At 35.9% G+C, this 19,246-nt stretch overlaps 1 protein-coding gene across 13 annotated transcripts in view; it reads right to left on the bottom strand.

The window, feature by feature from the left end:
* Positions 1–19,246, bottom strand: part of SLC4A7 (solute carrier family 4 member 7) — a 112,951-nt gene that overhangs the window by 75,838 nt on the left and 17,867 nt on the right. For 6 of the 13 annotated variants that reach the window (XM_047738680.1, XM_047738644.1, XM_047738626.1 and 3 more), the window contains exon 1: positions 4,468–4,515. The exons of the other annotated variants lie outside the window; for them this stretch is intronic. In XM_047738680.1, coding sequence (XP_047594636.1) covers positions 4,468–4,500 — 33 coding nt within the window. In that variant the 5' untranslated portion in view covers positions 4,501–4,515. Of the gene's footprint in view, positions 1–4,467; positions 4,516–19,246 lie in introns of those variants that run through there. 13 annotated transcript variants of the gene reach the window in all.

A 19,246-nucleotide genomic window follows, 5' to 3' on the forward strand; every position in this document is an offset into this window, starting at 1 on the left:
TGCTCAGCGGGGATCCTGCTTCCTCCTCTCTCTCTCTGCCTGCCTCTCTGCCTACTTGTGATCTCTCTCTCTCTCTGTCAAATAAATAAATAAAATCTTAAAAAAAAAAAAAAAGCTACCCAAAGTATGTCAATGTAAGACTGACTCACGCTAATCTTTAGAAAATTATTTGCATTGGTTTCAAATTTCTATTCCATTTCTGTTTGTAAAATAAGGTTACTAATCAGATTATAAGTGCTCCGTAACAAAGAAGACAATAAAGAACTAGACATATAAGATCATAAAGAAAGTTTAAATTCTCTGTGTATGAAAGGACACATGTACAAGATTATTTATTGCAGCTTATAATGGGAAAAGATTGGACACAATCCAAGAGCCCCTTAATAGAGGAATGGCTATGCCAGTGGAATACCAAGGTACTGGGAGGTATTTTTCATGCCAGTACATATAGTGTGTAAGACCTATTATAAAATGAAATATACACAAGGTAGAGAACCATACATAAGGTTCTGCTACTTTGTGTTAGGAAGTACCCAGAACAGGAACATTTTAATTTGCATAATGAAACACTAGAAGACATACAAGAAAACAGTAAAACCAGTTACCTCTGGCAGTAGATGTAGACTTTTGAATTTATTATTGTTTATATTCTCTGATTTATTTTTAGCCATGTGAATACAGAGGAAGACTTAAGAATGCAATCTTCTGAAAGTCACTTACTTATCTTGGTCCTCATCTACAGAGCATAATACCCACCTGAAAGGATTGTGGAAGGATATATTACATAAAATGCCACAAAAAAGTATAGAACCTATAGAAAATGCTCCCATTTTTTACTAAATTAAATGAGGAAACTATTCCATGTTTAAGGGAAAAAAAAAAAAAAAAGCTTTCTAACTAGATTAGAGAGGCCTTACAAGTAGAGAAGCAAATACCTATGAGTTTCCTAATTAAAAATGAAGTGAAGATTAAAATATATCCTAAAATAGTATTACGGTTGTATGAAGAATTATTCACAGGAAATACATGCATAAGTATCTAGGAGAAAATGCCAAGATACAGCAAGTAACTTCCATAAGGATATAAAACTATTACTTTAAGAGACTTTTAAATGTATTAAAAATTCAGGCACACCTAAAGAGTTTATTAAAATTCACCTCCCCTTGCTCTATGCTAGATGTGCTCATTCAGTAGGTTAAGGTGGGTAATAAGTATCTCTATCAAATAACCCCCTTATGTGATTCTGGTGCACACCAAAGTTTAAACACCACCTCCCTCCCTGCATTATGATTAGGACTAAAGTACTACACATGCTCTTCAATAAAGAGTGCTTCATGCTCTTAATCATTTTAGTAAGCCTGCCTGGGACTACTGTCAACTTCACTTACATTGTTTTAATCCTTCAGAAAATGAAAAGTATATTCCAATTCACAAGAAAATACTGTAAATTATACACTTTCACTGAAATACAAAGAAACCTAAATCAATAAATAGTAATTCAAAAGTTGATTTGTATGTCAGAATATTTTCCCAAAACGTGTAGGGGAACTTATCAAAATATGTATAAATAACAATGTTGTCCCCCCCAAAATACAAGTTTCCTCCAACATTTCCAATGCCTAACCACATCCCCATCTACCACCAAAAGTTGAACTTATTTAGGAAACTATAAATTTATGGGCAAAAAGCTTAAGAATAGGGCAAATAATCTTTTCTAATCCAGTTAAAAGGAGATCAATCATCAATGCCTACCATTTCATAAAATAAAAAGCCAAAGAATGATATTCATAGTTTCTAAAGAACTCACTTGGCATTTCTGATTCATTCCTCTAAAACATGCAGAAAAGACAGAAGAGGTATATGGGAAATTACTGCAAATTTAAAACAGCAAATTTCAAACTCAGGCAATCATGCAATTCCCACAGGGAAAAAAATATATATATAAAGTCTTGAGAAAAATGCCTTGTGCCCGGTGCAGATAGATTAGGATGTTGGAGCAAAAAGCCTTCAACAATCTATTTTTATGAAACAAGGTGGGATCGGGAGGGAGACAAACCATAAGTGACTCTTAATCTCACACAACAAACTGAGGGTTGCTGGGGGGAGCGGGGAGAGAGAGGGGGATGGGGTTATGGACATTGGAGAGGGTATGTGCTATGGTGAGTGCTGTGAAGTGTGTAAACCTGGCGATTCACAGACCTGTACCCCTGGAGATAAAAATACATTATATGTTTATAAAATATAATAAAAAAAAAAGAGGATTGCTAGTGACACACTGTACTGTCACGTGCTTCATCACAAGGCACAAGAGTCATGAACAAATGGAAAGCCTCATCAAGGTTCTACTTGAAATTATAAATCACAAATATTTATTATATTATTTCTATGGGGAAATGCATTCATTCCAAGTTCCAAATCAGTGTACACACACACACACACACACACACCAAAAAACATACAGATCACTTATTTTACAGTTATCAAGTAGTATATGCTTACTGAAATAAGCATAATAAAATCTATTTCTAAAACAGGCTTTTTAAAAAAACTATCACAATCTTATTAGTAATTAAAATGTGTAGAAAAGCACAGGCATTCTGCACTAAAGGGAAAACACACACACACACACACACACACACACACAGATCCAATCAGTTTTTCAACGAAATAAGGCCCAGTAAATGTTCTGTCAAGATTCCTCATCTCTGGTCAGCACGAGGTTATCATTACCTGGCTATTTTTAGGGTTCCTTTGCAGTTTTCTAGTAAAAACCAACAGGAGACAGCCAGAAAATCCCTTAGCAATATGGTCGGTTTGCCTCTTCTTCCACTACATAATAACCTTGTTCCCCGTAAATCCAATAGATCATGAGAGAAGTTTCATTCCCTTAAAGACTAGGAATTAAGGAACTCATCCATTCAACAAATATTTACTGAGTACAAACTATGTGCCAAGCATATTCCAGGTACCAGGGATACATAAATGAATGGAAAACTGTAATACCATCAAATTCCCAGCTTAACAGTTAATTTACAGCTAAAGTGGCTCTCCATGATTAAAAAAAAAATCTAGAGGTAAATGAATTATCTTTTCCATTCCTAATCTTAATGAGACCTCACAGACTCATAGGGATCAACAGGCTTTACTTTTTCGTTCAATGTTCAGATTTTATACATACATTATACACACACACAGCTTAAGCGACATAAGATCACACTGTAAGCTGCTGAAAGAACTGAAATTAAAAGCCAGGTCTCTACAGAGTCCCAGTTACATGGGTTCTTTACCCCCACGACAAGAGACCAAGGTCACTATAATATGTGCTGAGAACACACTGTACTTTTTCTTTACAGCATCTGTTAAAACTTACAATTATATATTTATGTAACTACTTCTTCAATGTTCTTTACATACTTATATAACTACTTCTTTAACTTCTTTCTACTATCTTCCAATAGAACAGTAAGTTCCAAGAAGAGGGGGATAATGTTTGTTTTGTTCACTAGTATACCCTAAGCATCAAGCAGGATTCTTAGTAAGCTCTCTAATACTGGAATGTTGAGTATGTTTCAAAGGACAAGACTACTCAGCGAAAAATTTACACTGGATTTACTTAAAGACTCCTTATGAACACAATTAAAGCTCAAACATACAAAGGTATTCAGTATTTTGAAATGTAATAAATCAGTTTATAAACAAAAAAGCCCATCACCAACACATGATAAAACTAAAATTCAATTCACAAGTGGGAATTCCCAGCAAAATCAAACTATTCGAAACAGACTTTGTAACTACGTAACACATTGTACTAATTCTTCCCGTAAGTCATTTTTCCATCTGAAAAAGCACAACCTGTGATTTGTTTTCTTGGCCAAATGACCAAAAACCAAACTTTAACAGGTCAAAGGCATAATATTAAGAAAAAAAAAAGAATGTTAAAAGATTATTTAACAATATACCATAAATGTAGTTTTTTTATCCTTTTTGGATATTTGAGGTTTACAAAATCTGTTTTAAAACAGCATAAGATCCTTATCACAAATTAATTTCTTTATTACTTAAGACATATGGCTACAGGCCAAAAGTAATACCTCCAAAAAATTATGATTGTAACTACAAAGAGTTATCAAATATTTCAGTTTATATTCAAAACATACTTAACCATTAAAGACAAAGTGATTTCTTTCCCAGTATCTTGGCCAAACAGAATTTTTAAAAGCCTCATTCCAGTAATATTAACTGGTCAAAAAAACTAATTTTATAGAATAATAATGATGCTACAAACATTGCTAACTTTACACCAGGATCTACTCTTTGCAGCATACGACTTCCACAGCCAAGGACACAGAGGATGATACTATTCTAAGCCAGTGCTAATAAGCCTGACATTTCTTCAAGCTTCACTGGTAAACTGAAAAAGTCAGATCTGTTTATAAATAAAACACAAGATCACAACCAGGTACATACAGGTAACTTCTTCTCCAGGCGAAATCTTTCCATAGCAATATATAAATGGCTTGTCTTTGACAATGTAACGCAGTTAAGTCCCTTGAAGATTCCAGGGACAGTGAGTACATATCTGATTTAGGTCACTGTGCTTTGCACAGATGAACTCTCCTAAGTTGCTTTTATGGTACAGCCAATCACAGTCTTCTAAGTTACCTAATCTTCCAAGCTAATGACTACAACTTATATAGAGTGACAGCAAAAGAGACTAGGAGCATAATCCACACAGTTAGTAGTAATAGGAAATACCAAAAGAGAAATATAGCAACCAGTTTTCAACTGAAACTTACTGTAACAGTAGTTCAAAAGAGAACATACTCTAAGGATATATGGGGATGGCTACGTGAGTGAGTGAGGGTTAGATAGATCTTAGAGAATAAACTGCCAACAACATAGTTCATTAAATCTAGCCCTTTCACTTAATTTCAGGAGGACCCAAAGATGTCTGCATCTGAAGAAAGTTTTGCCTTTAATTGTTACTCTAATATTTATACCAACTTATCACAACTACATTAATAGGCTTTTACATTTCTGTACATCTCTAGCACCTGACCTTAACAGAAGACAATTAGATTCTCATATCTAATTCTCTAATCAAGCATATGATTTGGTTGAATTATATAAAAATTCCAGATCCACGAAATACTCTGTTGTCAAGGGAGAAGTGGTTTAATACTCTTTTCAGGTAACTGTGGATATTCCTCACTGATACTGCACCAAATTTAAAAAGTAGTCATTTTTTAAAAATTTTTATTTATTTATTTTTAAATAAGCTCTATGCCCAAGGTAGAGATCAGGACCCTGAAATCAAGAATCGCATGCTCTACTGACTGAGCCAGCCGGGCACCCCAAGAAGTAGTCATTTCTTAAACGTTAGTTTGCAAGGTAGAATCTAAAACCATTTCAAATAAGTGCTTTTGTACATGTATACTGAAATCCATTAGTCTACCATGCACTTTGAATGGCTCTCTCACCCATTTCTAAAATACGTGTTCACTGCGTACTAGAACTTTTCCAAACCTCACATTTCATTATGATATTAAAAATATATATTGTTAATATCATCAATAACCTCATCAGAGAAGTTCAGCTGGTAGATAAAACTTTTCCAAATTTCTTGTTTTATCATGAAAGCTAGATTTATTATCACTGGTAAAAATACTACCAGTTCTTTTTGTTTGAAGTGGTAGGTTCACTTCCTTTTTTAGGAAATATCTGCCAAATGTCAAGTCTGAATAACCACAGTTTAGTCTGCAGTTACTTTCAAGTACAAAAGCAGCTAGCTTCAGCTCATAAGCCAAGCAATCACACCAGTGTATTTACTCCAATTACTGTTACTTCAGTATGTAACAGAAGTGTTTTCATGCATACTTCCTATTTTGTCATTCAGAATATTAAAGTAATGTGCACTCAAAGACTCAGATTTACTAAGACAGTTTTTATTTCTTCATCAAGGACATTCCTAAGTGAAAATCTGTTTCATTTTTTAAACTGAGAATGCCTACCAGGGCTGTTTGGTGCCTCTGCCTTGTTTTGAGCTAAGGGACGAGCAGTTTTACTCATCATTGCTTCTGCACCCTCAGTACAAATTCCACAACAGTGGAAAAGGCAAATAATGTCTTGAACAATTAAAAATAGTTTTGATGTTACAGATCCCCTGATCTCAGGGGCTGGCAGAGGTCCATGGACAGCACTTTTAGAACTACTGTAAAAGGGGGCGCCTGGGTGGCTCAGTGGGTTAAGCCGCTGCCTTCGGCTCAGGTCATGATCCCAGGTCCTGGGTTCAAGCCCCACATCGGGCTTTCTGCTCAGCGGGGAGCCTGCTTCCTCCTCTCTCTCTGCCTGCCTCTCTGCCTACTTGTGATTTCTCTCTGTCAAATAAATAAATAAAATCTTTAAAAAAAAAAAAAAGAACTACTGTAAAAGGCTGTATCTTGAAAATATAGAATTAAAGTTTTGGGTGTAGGGTGGCTGGCTCAGTCAGTGGAGCATGTGAATCTGGATCTTGGGGATGTGAGTTTAAGCCCCACACTAGGCACAGAGCTTACTTTAACTAACTAACTAAATAAATAAATACATAGTTGTGGGTGGATTATATTCTTTTTAGTTTCTCTATGATATTGTTTGTTCAACAAACATTTTAAAGAATGAAGACTAAAAATTATCATTCTATTGTTCTGGGTATCTAAAAAATAAAAATACTTATTGAGCACCTATTATGTGTCAAAACTAGGCTAAACATGATGACACACACTGCATTATTACATAGTACATTTAACCTTCAGACATTTAATTTAATCCTCTCAACACTGACTAAAGCTCAGAGAAGTTAAATTACTTCTCTGAAGTCACAGATCTAGTAAGCAGTAGGTTTAAGATTCAAACCTAGTCTTTCTCAGTCCATGCTTTTTCCTCTATTCCAACGGTCTATAAAGAAAAATAGATGTAAGATATAAGACAGATATAAGAAATAGTGATATAAGAAATAGATATAAGAAATAGAAATAAAAAAAATTTCAACTATAGATGATTAAAACATAATTCTAACTGAACATGAATTAATAAAATAAAATGTGTACCAAATCCATATAGATTGTACTCTTAATTTAGGGTACCTGGGTGGTTCAGTTGGTTCAGTGTCTACCTTTGGCCCAGGTCATGATTTCAGTGTCCTGGGCTCCATCCTGGGCTCCCTACTTATGGGAAGTCTGTTTCTCCCTCTCCCTCTGCCACTCCAGCACTTGTGTGCACTTACATTCTCTCTCAAATAAAATCTTTAAAAAAAAAATTTTTAAATGCCTGGGTGGCTCAGTCATTGGGCGTCTACCTCAGCTCAGGTCATGATCCCAGGGTTCTGGGATCAAGCCCCACATTGGGCTCCCTGTTCTGTGGGAAGCCTGATTCTCCCTCTCCCACTCCCCTGCTTGTGTTTCCCCTTTCACTGTGTCTCTCTCTTTAAAAAAAATTTTTTTTAAATAATTGTAATCTAAATTAAACTATTCTCTTTGGATAGATATAATTTCTCCCTGGAGCCATCAAAGCCTTTAACAATGCAAATAAATGATATTTTTTATAGAAATATCTATTTCCCAAAAACGAAGTCTTACTACCAGCTAATCCTGCAAAATTCAGATAACATATACCAGATAAATAACAAAGTAAGAAATTTAAAACCAAAATAATATATCAAACAGAAAAAGTGTTTTAATTTTCCACAACTTTATAGGATACTGTACATAGCAGCCAAAAGACATACCAGAGCCTTCAAACTAAAGCTTCTATTTTATTAAACTTCTCTAAGATAGAAACTCCAGTGACATCAACAGTTCCCCTAAAGCATATAACTAATCATATTTTTAAAATATTCAACCTTTCTATGATTTATAGTTGGCAAATAAACATAAATTTTTAGAAAGCAACTAGAAAAGATATGTTAGTCAACAATTTTTTTTTTAAAGATTTTATTTAGGGGTGCCAGGGTGGCTCAGTGGGTTAAAGCCTCTGCCTTCGGCTCAAGTCATGATCCCAGGGTCCTGGGATCGAGCCCCACATCTGGCTCTCTGCTCGGCAGGGAACCTGCTTCCCCGCCTCTCTCTGCCTACCTCTCTGCCTACTTGTGATCTCTGTCTGTCAAATAAATAAATAAAATGTTGTGGGTTTTTTTTAAGATTTTATTTATTTATTTGACAGACAGAGATCACAAGTAGGCAGAGAGGCAGGCAGAGAGAGGAGGAAGCAGACTCCCCGCGGAGCAGAAAGCCTGATGCAGGGCTTGATCCCAGGACCCTGGGACCACGACCCAAGCTAAAGGCAGAGGCTTTAACCCACTGAGCCACCCAGGCACCCCGTTAGTCAACAATTTTAAAAATTCTCAATACATCACAACCAGAATGAAAAGTGTCTGCAAACAATCAAGTTCAATAGCAATTCCTACAATAACCTCTTGAAATTTACCTCCTGTAGAAACTCTTGGCCCTCCCCACTATATTTAAGAGCTTAACATCCTGGTCAGCCATAGGTCTCAAGCACTGGATTATAAAAACCCTGAGCACAGGGATTTAGGTAAAAGGAAGGAGGGAAAGCCGGGGTTGGGGGGGGGGTAGTGTTGGACACATGTATAGGAGAGAGAGGAAAGGAAGGTTAAGAGTCCCCAAGAAAGGGAAAAGAAGGAATTAGGTACATACAAATTTTTAATTTCCTAAATTGCAAAACAAAATTGACTCTACATCAAAATACAAAAGTCCATTTCTGCAGCACATTACCTGTTGTGACAGTATCCTGGGTACTACTAAAACCAATATTCAAACTAAACTTTAAAATATCAAGTTTACAGATTAAATAGAAAGGTAAAATAAGTTTTATTCTACCACTCTCTTGATAAAATAAAAAGATATTAACTCAACATATAAGGTACAGAATTTAAATCTATTTCTTTAAAGATTTTTCAGCAATCCTTATTTTAAGGAGATCTATTGAGGTATGATCGACATGTAGAAAGCTGTATGTATGTAATACATACAACTCTATGAGTCTGGAGATACACACCCATAAAACCATCTCCACCATCAAGGCCACAGACATATCTGTCACCTCCCAAAGTTTCCTCCCGCCCCCCCTTATTATTGAGTGTGTGTGTGTGGTAAGAATACCGGACCATTATCTGTCAAAAAATTTTTAAGTATATAATACAGTTTTTTTTTTAAGATTTTATTTATTTATTTGACAGAGAACACAAGTAGGCAGAGAGGCAGGCAGAGAGGGGGTGGGAAGCAGGCTCCCTGCTGAGCAGAGAGCCCGATTTGAGGCTCGATCCCAGGACCCTGGGATCATGACCTGAGCCAAAGGCAGAGGCTTTAACCCACTGAGCCACCCAGGCTCCCCTATAATAGAGTTTTCTTAGCTGTAGGCACTATGCTGTGTAACACATCTCCAGAACTTAATTACCTTAGGTAACTGAAACTTTGTACCCTTTAACCATCACCCCCCTCACTTCCTCCTACCTGCAGCCCCAGGCAACCATCCATTCCACTGTCTGCTTGTGTGAATCTGATATAAGTGAGAGCATACTGTATTTGTTATTCTGTATCCGGCTTATTTCATTTAGGCATACATTTACATGAATCAAAGCAGTCTCATTTATTCCCTTGTTCTCTCTGCCCCATTTTCAACCTTTTCTCCATTTCTGTAATGCAAATAGAAGTATATATATTCTTACCAAAAAAGAGAGCCATGTTACAACTCACTGTTATATACATAACTTGCTTTGTTCCAATTAAAAAATATACCCTAAAGATTTTTCTGTATCAGTACAAGGCAACTTCATCTGGAAAAAATTATTAAGTAAACCTGTACAGGATAGAAGAAATCAAGACTTACACAAGGCTCCGTACTCCTCTCATATCATGTCCACTCACCAGACAGAACTACTTTCTGTTTTTGCCTTATAACTGTTCTTGGTAGCTAGAGTTGTCATCATAACTTTAAATAATGTATCATTTTAGGCAATATCTGCTTATTTTACAAAAAGAAAAATAAGGATTTTCCACAACCCTGACACACACACACCTTTTTCACTTACGTGAATTAGATTTCTATTTTTATATAAAGACTGATACCAACTACCTTCTGTTCCATATTTATAGTGAAGCCTTCTAAGTAAGCTGTGTCCTATGGTTAGTCTTGAATTTTAAAATCCATGTTAAAAATACATTTGAGTACTAGGATTACTTAAACACTACTATCTAGTTCAGAATCAAGATTTATGACTGGACCATTAGAAAATGTCACTAAACCCCGTACTGCTCAAGAAACTCTCTCAAATATTACACTCAAGTTGATCTCTTTCAATGTAACTTAAGTATAATTAGAATATGAAGAACCTGCCCAAAAATGATAAATTACTGACTAGATACCAAAAGCAAACATATTAAAATGCAAAATAGTAAAGATTTCAGTCTTTGCACAAGTCATAAGATTCCACTATCTCTAAGACAATCTAAGGGGAGGAGGGGACACTTTGCCTAAAAAAAAAATCCAATATACTATAAAATTATGATAAGTATGGTACCAACACAGAAACAATAATTATATATTTTATAAGGTAAAATTGAGTCAAGAAACTGAAACTAAGACTTCTTTGGTTTTCCAGTTTGATAAAACGAAGTTGTCTACTTCGTTGTCAAACCACAGGTAAAAATAAATTCTAGATGGATTACTTAGAAGGGTAATATCTTGGAGTGGGGATATATTCTTAGTCAAGATGAGAAGTCAAGATGAGAAAGAAAAAGACTGATAAAGATGTATTTTACTCTATTAAAAACAAACATTTCTCTAATGCAAAGAACATCATAAGAGACAAGGTAGAACATAAGGAAATATATGCAGAATGACAGACATGTCATTATATATCTCTAATACAAGAAATTTCTTGATTTAAAAAGGAAGTAAAAGGCATAAAAAATATGAACCAAGTAATTTCCTTAAGAGAAAATATAAAAGACCAGTAACCGTATAAGACGGACATTCTCACTACAGGTTCAGTAAATTTTACTCATCAGATTAGGAAAAAAAAAACAAAAAACATCTAAACCAAAAAAGGAAGGGAGACACAGACACTCTCATAATTCCCAGTGGGAATATAAATTTCTCAAAACTTTCTGGAGTGTAAGCTAGCAAGAATCCATTTTTTTAAATCTTTAAGAATATTCTTTGTGCAGCAGTATCACTCCTGAATATCTACTCAGAAATAAAAGCACCAAAATGTACAGATAAGGTCAAGCATGTTTACTATTCAAACCAGCAAAAGAGAAAACAACCTGAAAGTAAATAGGGAACAGCTAATTACCATTAGATATTAGTAAGACACAAAGAATGAAACAGAACCTGGAGGTTCCACTCTATAGATACCAGTTAATATATTAAGAAAAAAAAAGCAAATTGTAGAAGTATCATATTTAATATGATCACATTTTTATGTTTTATAAAGGATAAAACATTTGTTAGTAAGTATTTCTATAAACATAAAAGATAAAAAGTATAGGAGGATGATATACTGGTCTGTTTCAACAAAGATCACGCTTCTCTAAAGATGTTAAGGATCTATTAATTCAACATATAGTATATGATTTAATATCAGAAATATCCATTAAAAAGTTATTAAACATGAAAAATTATCATTTTAGTCAATTCTTCAAAACTGATCAATTCCAAGGTGCCTGGGTGGCTCAGTCCGTTAAGTGTCCAAATCATGGTTTCATCTCAGGTCATGATATCCCAGCTGTGGGATAGAGCCCCATGTCAGGCTTTGTGCTCAGTGCAGAGTCTCCTTCAGATTCCCTCTCCCCTCACCGTTTCATTCTCTCCCCCGCACCAAATAAATAGGTACAATCTTTGAAAAAAAAATGTGATCAACTCATGTTTTAATAGAACTTTGATAACAAGGCAAGTAATATTTCAAAAGTGCATTTCATGAGGTCAGAAGATGGTTCAAAATTTTCAACACATTCCTGTTTTTCAAAAATGAATTTGTAGTTAAGAGTCTGTTTCTTGGGGCACCTGAGTAGCTCAATCCTTAAGCCTCTGCCTTTGGCTCAGGTCATGATCCCAGGGTCCTGGGATCGAGCCCCACATCAGACTCTCTACTCAGCAGGGAGCCTGCTTCCCCCTCTCTCTGTGCCTGCCTCTCTGCCTACTTGTGATTTCTGTCTGTCAACTAAGTAAATAAAAACCTTAAAAGAAAAAAAAAAAAGAGTCTGTTTCTTGGTTTGCGCCCTCTCTTTTTCTTCCCCCTTTGCTCATTTATGATGGTTACCAGAGGGGAAGTAGTGGGGAATGGATGAAATAGGTAATGGGAGATTAAGGAGTGCAGCTGTTGTGATGAGCTCCCAGTGTCCTATGAAGTGATAAATCACTATATTGTACCCCTAAAACTAATACTGCACTGTGTATTAACTGGGATTTAAATAAAAACATTAAAAAAATAAAAACTGGGGCTCAGTGGGTTAAAGCCTCTGCCTTCGGCTCAGGTCATGATCCCAAGGTCCTGGGATTGAGCCCCACATCGGGCTCTTTGCTCAGCGGGGAGACTGCTTCCCCCCGTCACTCTGCCTGCCTCTCTGCCTACTTGTGATCTCTGACTGTCAAATAAATAAATCAAATCTTTAAAAAAATAAATAAAATTAATTAATTAATTAATTAATTAAAAATAAAAACTATAATGAATTTGTAGGCACAGTATAAACTAACAATTTTCAGCATCATACGGGAAAATTATATAATCACATAAACTGATTTTTTTAATAAAATTACTTTCTTATTTTAAATTCAGGAAAAAAATAATACTAAAACAAAATTCTAACTGTGAATTTCAATCGGCCCAAGGGGCAAAAATCCCCCACCAAACAGTTTGGTGGAGAATAGTACGAGAATCAAAAAAATGATTTTAAAAACATGTAATATCCATTTAGGTTCCATTTACAGTCACCTTTTCAGTATAGCAGTTTCGACCCTGATCAGCGGGAGATGCAGTCCAGCACCCCCAACAGATGCCTGAAACTCAGACAATGCCAATCCCTATACACACTATGTTTTTCCTATACATACATAGCAATAATAAAGTTTAATTTATAAATTAGCCCAGTAAGAGATTAAAAAGAATAACTCAAAACAATTACAACAATATACTGTAATAAGTTATATGAATGTGATCTTTCTCTCAAAATCTTATTGTACTGTATTTGCCCCTTCTTGGGAAGATGTGAGGTCAAAAAATGCCTACGTGATTAGATGAAGTAAGGTGCATGACACAGGCATTGTGTGTGTTAGGCTACTACTGACCTCCTGACAAAGGTCAGGAGGAGCAGCTACCTCTCAATCTCCATCATGGAAAGCCAAACTGTTGATGAGGCAGGACTACTATAGAGGAACACAATACTGTGGTAATTGCTAATGATGTGTAGATAACGCTGCTGACATAAAGCAGAGGACCCCGCAAAGTGTCTTTATCTGGCCAGAAAAAGGTGGAGTGTATCCTTTTTCCTAATTAAGAGAAAACATGTTTTTAAATTCTTTAAAATTGCTACGTTCTCATATTTTCCTAAACTCTTAAAAAAATAGAGGTGTGACGAGAACAATCTGCTTTAACAATGATGGACAGGGGGGCGCCTGGGTGGCTCAGTCATTAGGCTCAGGTCATGATCTTGGGATCAAGCCCCACATTGGGCTCCTTGCTCAGTGGGGAGACTGCTTCTCCCTCTCCCACTCCCCCCAGCTTGTGTTCTCTCTCTCACTGTGTCTCTGTCAAATAAATAAAACTAAAATCTTAAAAAAAAAAAAAAAATGATGGACAGGAATTTTGTTGTGTTTCTTTCTTACTAGCTTTTATGGTATCAGAGGATAAAAGTAACATATATGATTTTTTAAAACTTTCTATATGCTTTATATACATTCTTTCATTTACTATCCTAAACATTTCTAGGAGTAGGTATTACTACCCAAATATATAGAAGAAGAAACTTAGGCTCTAAAAGGGGAGGTAATTTTCCCAAACTCCCACAGTTTGCACCTGGAGGAGCTAAGAAATCATGCACTTTTCAGGCCACTTACAAATCTTATTTTTAATTCTCATAAGAACTCTATAAGGTAACACGGCTGGTCATTTTCCCAGGGCCATCTGACTATGCTCTTTCCACTAGGCCACATACCTTCCCCTAAGTTCAACTACATATTGTTTTATTTATTCTACATAAAATTTTAATTGCTTATATGCCTAATTTAGGAAATTGTAAGTAAAATATACTCAGTCACAAAAATATTCACCTAATTATTTTAAATACTACTTTAAATCTATTAGAAATTTGGCAATAGCCATACCATAAAATAACTATCATCAAAAGCAAAAACTTTAACACAATAAATCAGCATCAATATTATAATAAATTTATGGGGATATTGTTTTACTTTGGTTTCCAAAGAAAAATTTGAAGCAAAGAGCCAACAAAAAAAGAAAAAAACCCTGTAAAACAAAAACAGGTCTCATGTTTCAGAGAGATGCATAGCCAGTCCACACCTTTCACCATTGCTAAATATCACTGCTGAGTTCAACAGGCTTAATTCGGGCAATCAATTCAGTTTTCACCAAGTATGTCTTTATCGACGTATAAGATCGCCATCTGGTGGCGATCATTAGACATGCGGAATGTGTAATGATCATGGAGAGAACCACTCTAAATTCATGTTCTAGGCAGGAAATTCTGGGTTTGAAAAAACTTCCATTGGAGCTGCTTTAAGAAACCTGAACACTAATTTCATTCAGATCAGTAGGTAAAGAACTATTGAGGGGCGCATGGGTGGCTCAGTGGGTTAAGCCTCCACCTTCAGCTCAGGTCATGATCTCAGGGTCTTAAAAAAAAATTAAAAACAAATTTAAAGAACTACTGAGTAAATATTCCATTTATATGTTAGAATATCTAAGAAATTATAGAGCTATATTTTTCATAAGGGCATTTTTACATGTACCACTGAATCATCAATGGGTTACAGGCAAAGTAGATTTTACAGGTTTTGTTTTTTTTTTAATTGTTTCAAATACCTGCAGCATTTCAGGAATTTGGGGGGGTTTTTGTTTTTAAAGATTTTATTTATTTATTTGACACACAGAGAGAGATCACAAGTAGGCAGACAGCAGGCAGAGAGAGAGAGGGAAGCAGGCTCCCTGCTGAGCAGAAAGCCCGATTTGGGACTCGATCCCAGGACCCTGAGATCATGACCCCAGCCAAAGGCAGAGGCTTAACCCACTCAGTCACCCAGGCACCGAGGAATTTTGTTTTTAAACATATTCTGAGATGTATCTATAACTTCATGAGAATTAAACAGTTGAAGAATCTAGTTCACAAATATAGTATACTATAAGGTAAATATTGTCTTATCAGAAACTTTCCAGGGGTGCCTGGCTGGCCCAGTTGGTGGAGCATGAGACTCAGGATCTTGGGGCCATGAGTTCAAGTCCCACACTGGGTGCTGAAATGACATAAATCTTTTTAAAAAATTCACCATTATAAAAAGTAGCAACTCTTCTTGGGAAAGTATCTTTTTCTTAAGATTAATACTTCATATTTAAATGCTAGGGACAAAGGAGATATAGTTCAATTTATATCTTCACTGAAAATATATTTAGTTGTAATACTCCTAAATGTTAATTACAAAGAATTTTTCATTCTTTTAGGTCTCATCTTGGACTACTGTTAGGAAAATGTATCTAAGAAAATTAAAAAATATTCTGATTAGTAAGAATTAAAATATAACTAAAGCTGGTTTATATACAGGAAAATCACCAAAGTTAAAATATAGATTAATATAATGCACTCAGTGATATTTAAACACAGGCTTCCATAGGAATGACTTCCTCTTTCTCCCTAAGGCATTCAAAACCAATTCAGGGTAACATCTCTAACTCCAATAACCTTTTAACCTTTTTGCTCTATGATCCTTGATTCTATATAATAGATTCTATACATCAACTTGGGCACCATCGACACTTGGGGCTGGACACTTCTTTGTTGTAGGGGGAGGGCCCATACGTTGCAGAATGTTCAGTAGCATATCTGGCCTCTACTTACTAGATGCCATAGCACAGAAATCCCCTCTCCCCAGCTGTGACCATCAAAAAAACGTCTCCAGGAATGCCAAATACCCCTTTAGAGGCAAAAACACACCCCGATCACAAACCCACTGAGGAACCACTGTTTTAGCTGCAGTGGGAGCTACTACTTACTTCTTTAAGATCATATAAAAGAAATCAACAAAATCTACCAGATTCTTCCTCAAAAGTTGTCATGCATGTCCACAATAGTAAAGCCCTCATCCTTTTATAAAAGCTGCATTTAATGGGGCGCCTGGGTGGCTCAGTGGGTTAAGCCTCTGCCTTCGGCTCAGGTCATGATCTCAGGGTCCTGGGATGGAGCCCCGCATCGGGCTCTCTGCTCAGCAGGGAGCCTGCTTCTCCCCCTCTCTCTCTGCCTGCCTCTCTGCCTGCTTGTGATCTCTCTCCATCAAATAAATAAAAAAATCTTTAAAAAAAAAAAAAAAAGCTGCATTTAGCAATGAACCCTACAGGCAGAAATCCATCTTGAACTTGCATTTAAGATTAACAGTTTCACTGAAAGCTACCTATTATCAGTGTATTCCTACTATAGTTTTGATATAATAATTTTAAGTAAATAAAGGCAGGATGAAAATCTTTTTACATACGCATACTTTTCAGATACTACAAAACAAGCCCCTCAGGCCTTACCTATTCGCCTAAACCTTCACATTTCAAAGTGGTTTTGGTACAGAGCACCTCTATAGTAATTCCTTCAGATCAACTGAATATACCAGAAAATCATCGTAACTTGTCCCTGTATTTCACCATAAGGCACTTATTTAGTTAATCTATTAAATTAGACTTCTTAGTCTTAACCTTGCTTAGAAGGATTGAGACTAAAGACTATCAGCTTGACAGCAAAAATTAGGAGATCAAAGCAGATGCAGGCAGACGCTAGGAGTGACATCAAGCAGCACATCACAAAGCAGCCAAATGAGGAAGAGGCAGGTGAGAGAGAGCTGCGCTCCAAAGCCACCTTAACTCTTTTGGAAGCTTGTCCAGAAAAAACTCCATATACTTACAATAAAGATCTCTTTAACTATACAAGTTTAAATAGATTTCTGATCCCAGGCAACCAAAAGGACCCTGCCTGGAATACTCAAAATAATTCTATTTGTTTTTATTTATCAAGATAAAAGCTCCATTATAAACTGTAATAGTTTAAAAAATTAAAATTAAAACGTTACCAAATTTAATTATTATGCAGATAAACTGGCAGATCTTTACCAATTACAATAAATGGTTGTTGCAATTACTCTGATACTAGATCTTTTTTTAAAGATTCAAGTAATATTTATCTTTCAAAAGGCCCAAATTTGAGTAAAATTAATACATCAGGCAACTATCCTCAAGCTCAAAAGCACATCATCTAACTTTAACTACATTAAGCAACTAATTTATCAAACAAACACTATGGTCAGACATTTTATTTTGCATTCTACCTATAGTTTCCATATTTGTTCTCTAACAGGAGACACATTTTTATGGGACTAAAAATAAAGGTTCCTTCTAGGAGTAACTCATTTTACGCTTATAGAAGGCAGGGAAGTAAAGAAACATGATTTGAGGTCATCGAGGAACATGACAGATCAAAAACTGGGTTTGAGCCTATGTCTTCTTTCTCCCAATATTTATTAACATGATAGTAAAGCAATTTTTTAAAGGATAAGTTGACAAGTAGAAAGAGGAAGAAGAAACTACAGGGATGCCTGGGTGGCTCAGTCGGGTAATCATCCAGACTCCTGGTTCCCGCTCAGGTTGTAATCTCAGGACCTTAGGTTCCAGCCCTGCTTCGGGCTCCAAGGTTGGCAGGGAGTCACAGCTAGGGAATGTCTCTCTCCTTCTCCCTCTGCCTCTCCCCTCTGCTCACATGTGAGCTCTCTCTCTCTAAAATAAATAAATCTTTAAAAACAAAAAAAGAAGGTAGAGAAGAAGAAACTACAACAAATGAGAAACATCATAAAACCTCTGGAAGATATAAAGTGCATGTTGCAATGGTTAGCGCATTTGGAAAATAAACAGCAACCTTAAAATAGGTGGCTATGTGAGAAATAAAATCAGACTCAGAAAGCAAAACCATGTTTAAATAATGAACACCGTAAAATTTTGTTAATTGAAACAGCTTCTAATTAATGACCTAAATTATCTCTTTAAGTTACATTAGTGTAAAATTAACACTAAATACTAATGAAAATAGTGTCTATATATGTACACACACACACACACACACACACACAATGCAATCTGTAAACAAGTTTACTTTGGCTAAAGATAAAACATTACTTTAATGTGTATAGATTCTAGAATCAGATTGCCTGAATTCAAATCCCAGTTCTACTCTTTACTATGCAAAAGTGGGCAAATTACCTAATCTCACTGGATCTCAGTGTCCTCTCTTGTAGAATGTGGACAATAACAGTATCACAACTGATAAATTATAAAAATTTAGGGGCGCCTGGGTGGCTCAGTGGGTTAAAGCCTCTGCCTTCAGCTCAGGTCATGATCCCAGGATTCTGGGATCGAGCCCCGCATCAGGCTCCCTGAGAGCCTGCTTCCCCCTCTCTCTCTGCCTACCTCTCTGCCTACTTGTGAGTTCTGTCAAATAAATGAATAAAATCTTTAAAAAAAAAATTATAAAAATTTAACAAGATATGAAGGCAATGAGCTTAGACAAGTTCCTGGTACAAAACAATGTAACATTAAGAATTAGTACCATCCTGGGGCGCTTGGGTGGCTCAGTGGGTTAAAGCCTCTGCCTTTTGCTCAGGTCATGATCTCAGGGTCCTGAGACTGAGCCCTACATTGGGCCCTCTGCCCCACGGGGAACCTGCTTCCCCTTCGCTCTACCTGCCTCTCTGCCTACTTGTGATCTCTGTCTGTCAAATAAATAAATAAAATCTTAAAAAAAAAAAAAAAAAGAATTAGTACCATCCTACTACTTGATCATCTTTACTGCTCATACTATTTTAATTTCACATTTTATATTTAAGTGAAATTGAATCTATTCTTAATATATTTATCACCATTTCCCAACTAATTTCAAGGTCCTTGGAGATATAAATTTTTTTTTTTTTAGAGATAGAGATTTGGGGGTGGGGA

This window comes from Lutra lutra, chromosome 1, assembly GCF_902655055.1.
Source record: "Lutra lutra chromosome 1, mLutLut1.2, whole genome shotgun sequence".
NCBI classification, from domain to species: Eukaryota; Metazoa; Chordata; class Mammalia; order Carnivora; family Mustelidae; genus Lutra; species Lutra lutra.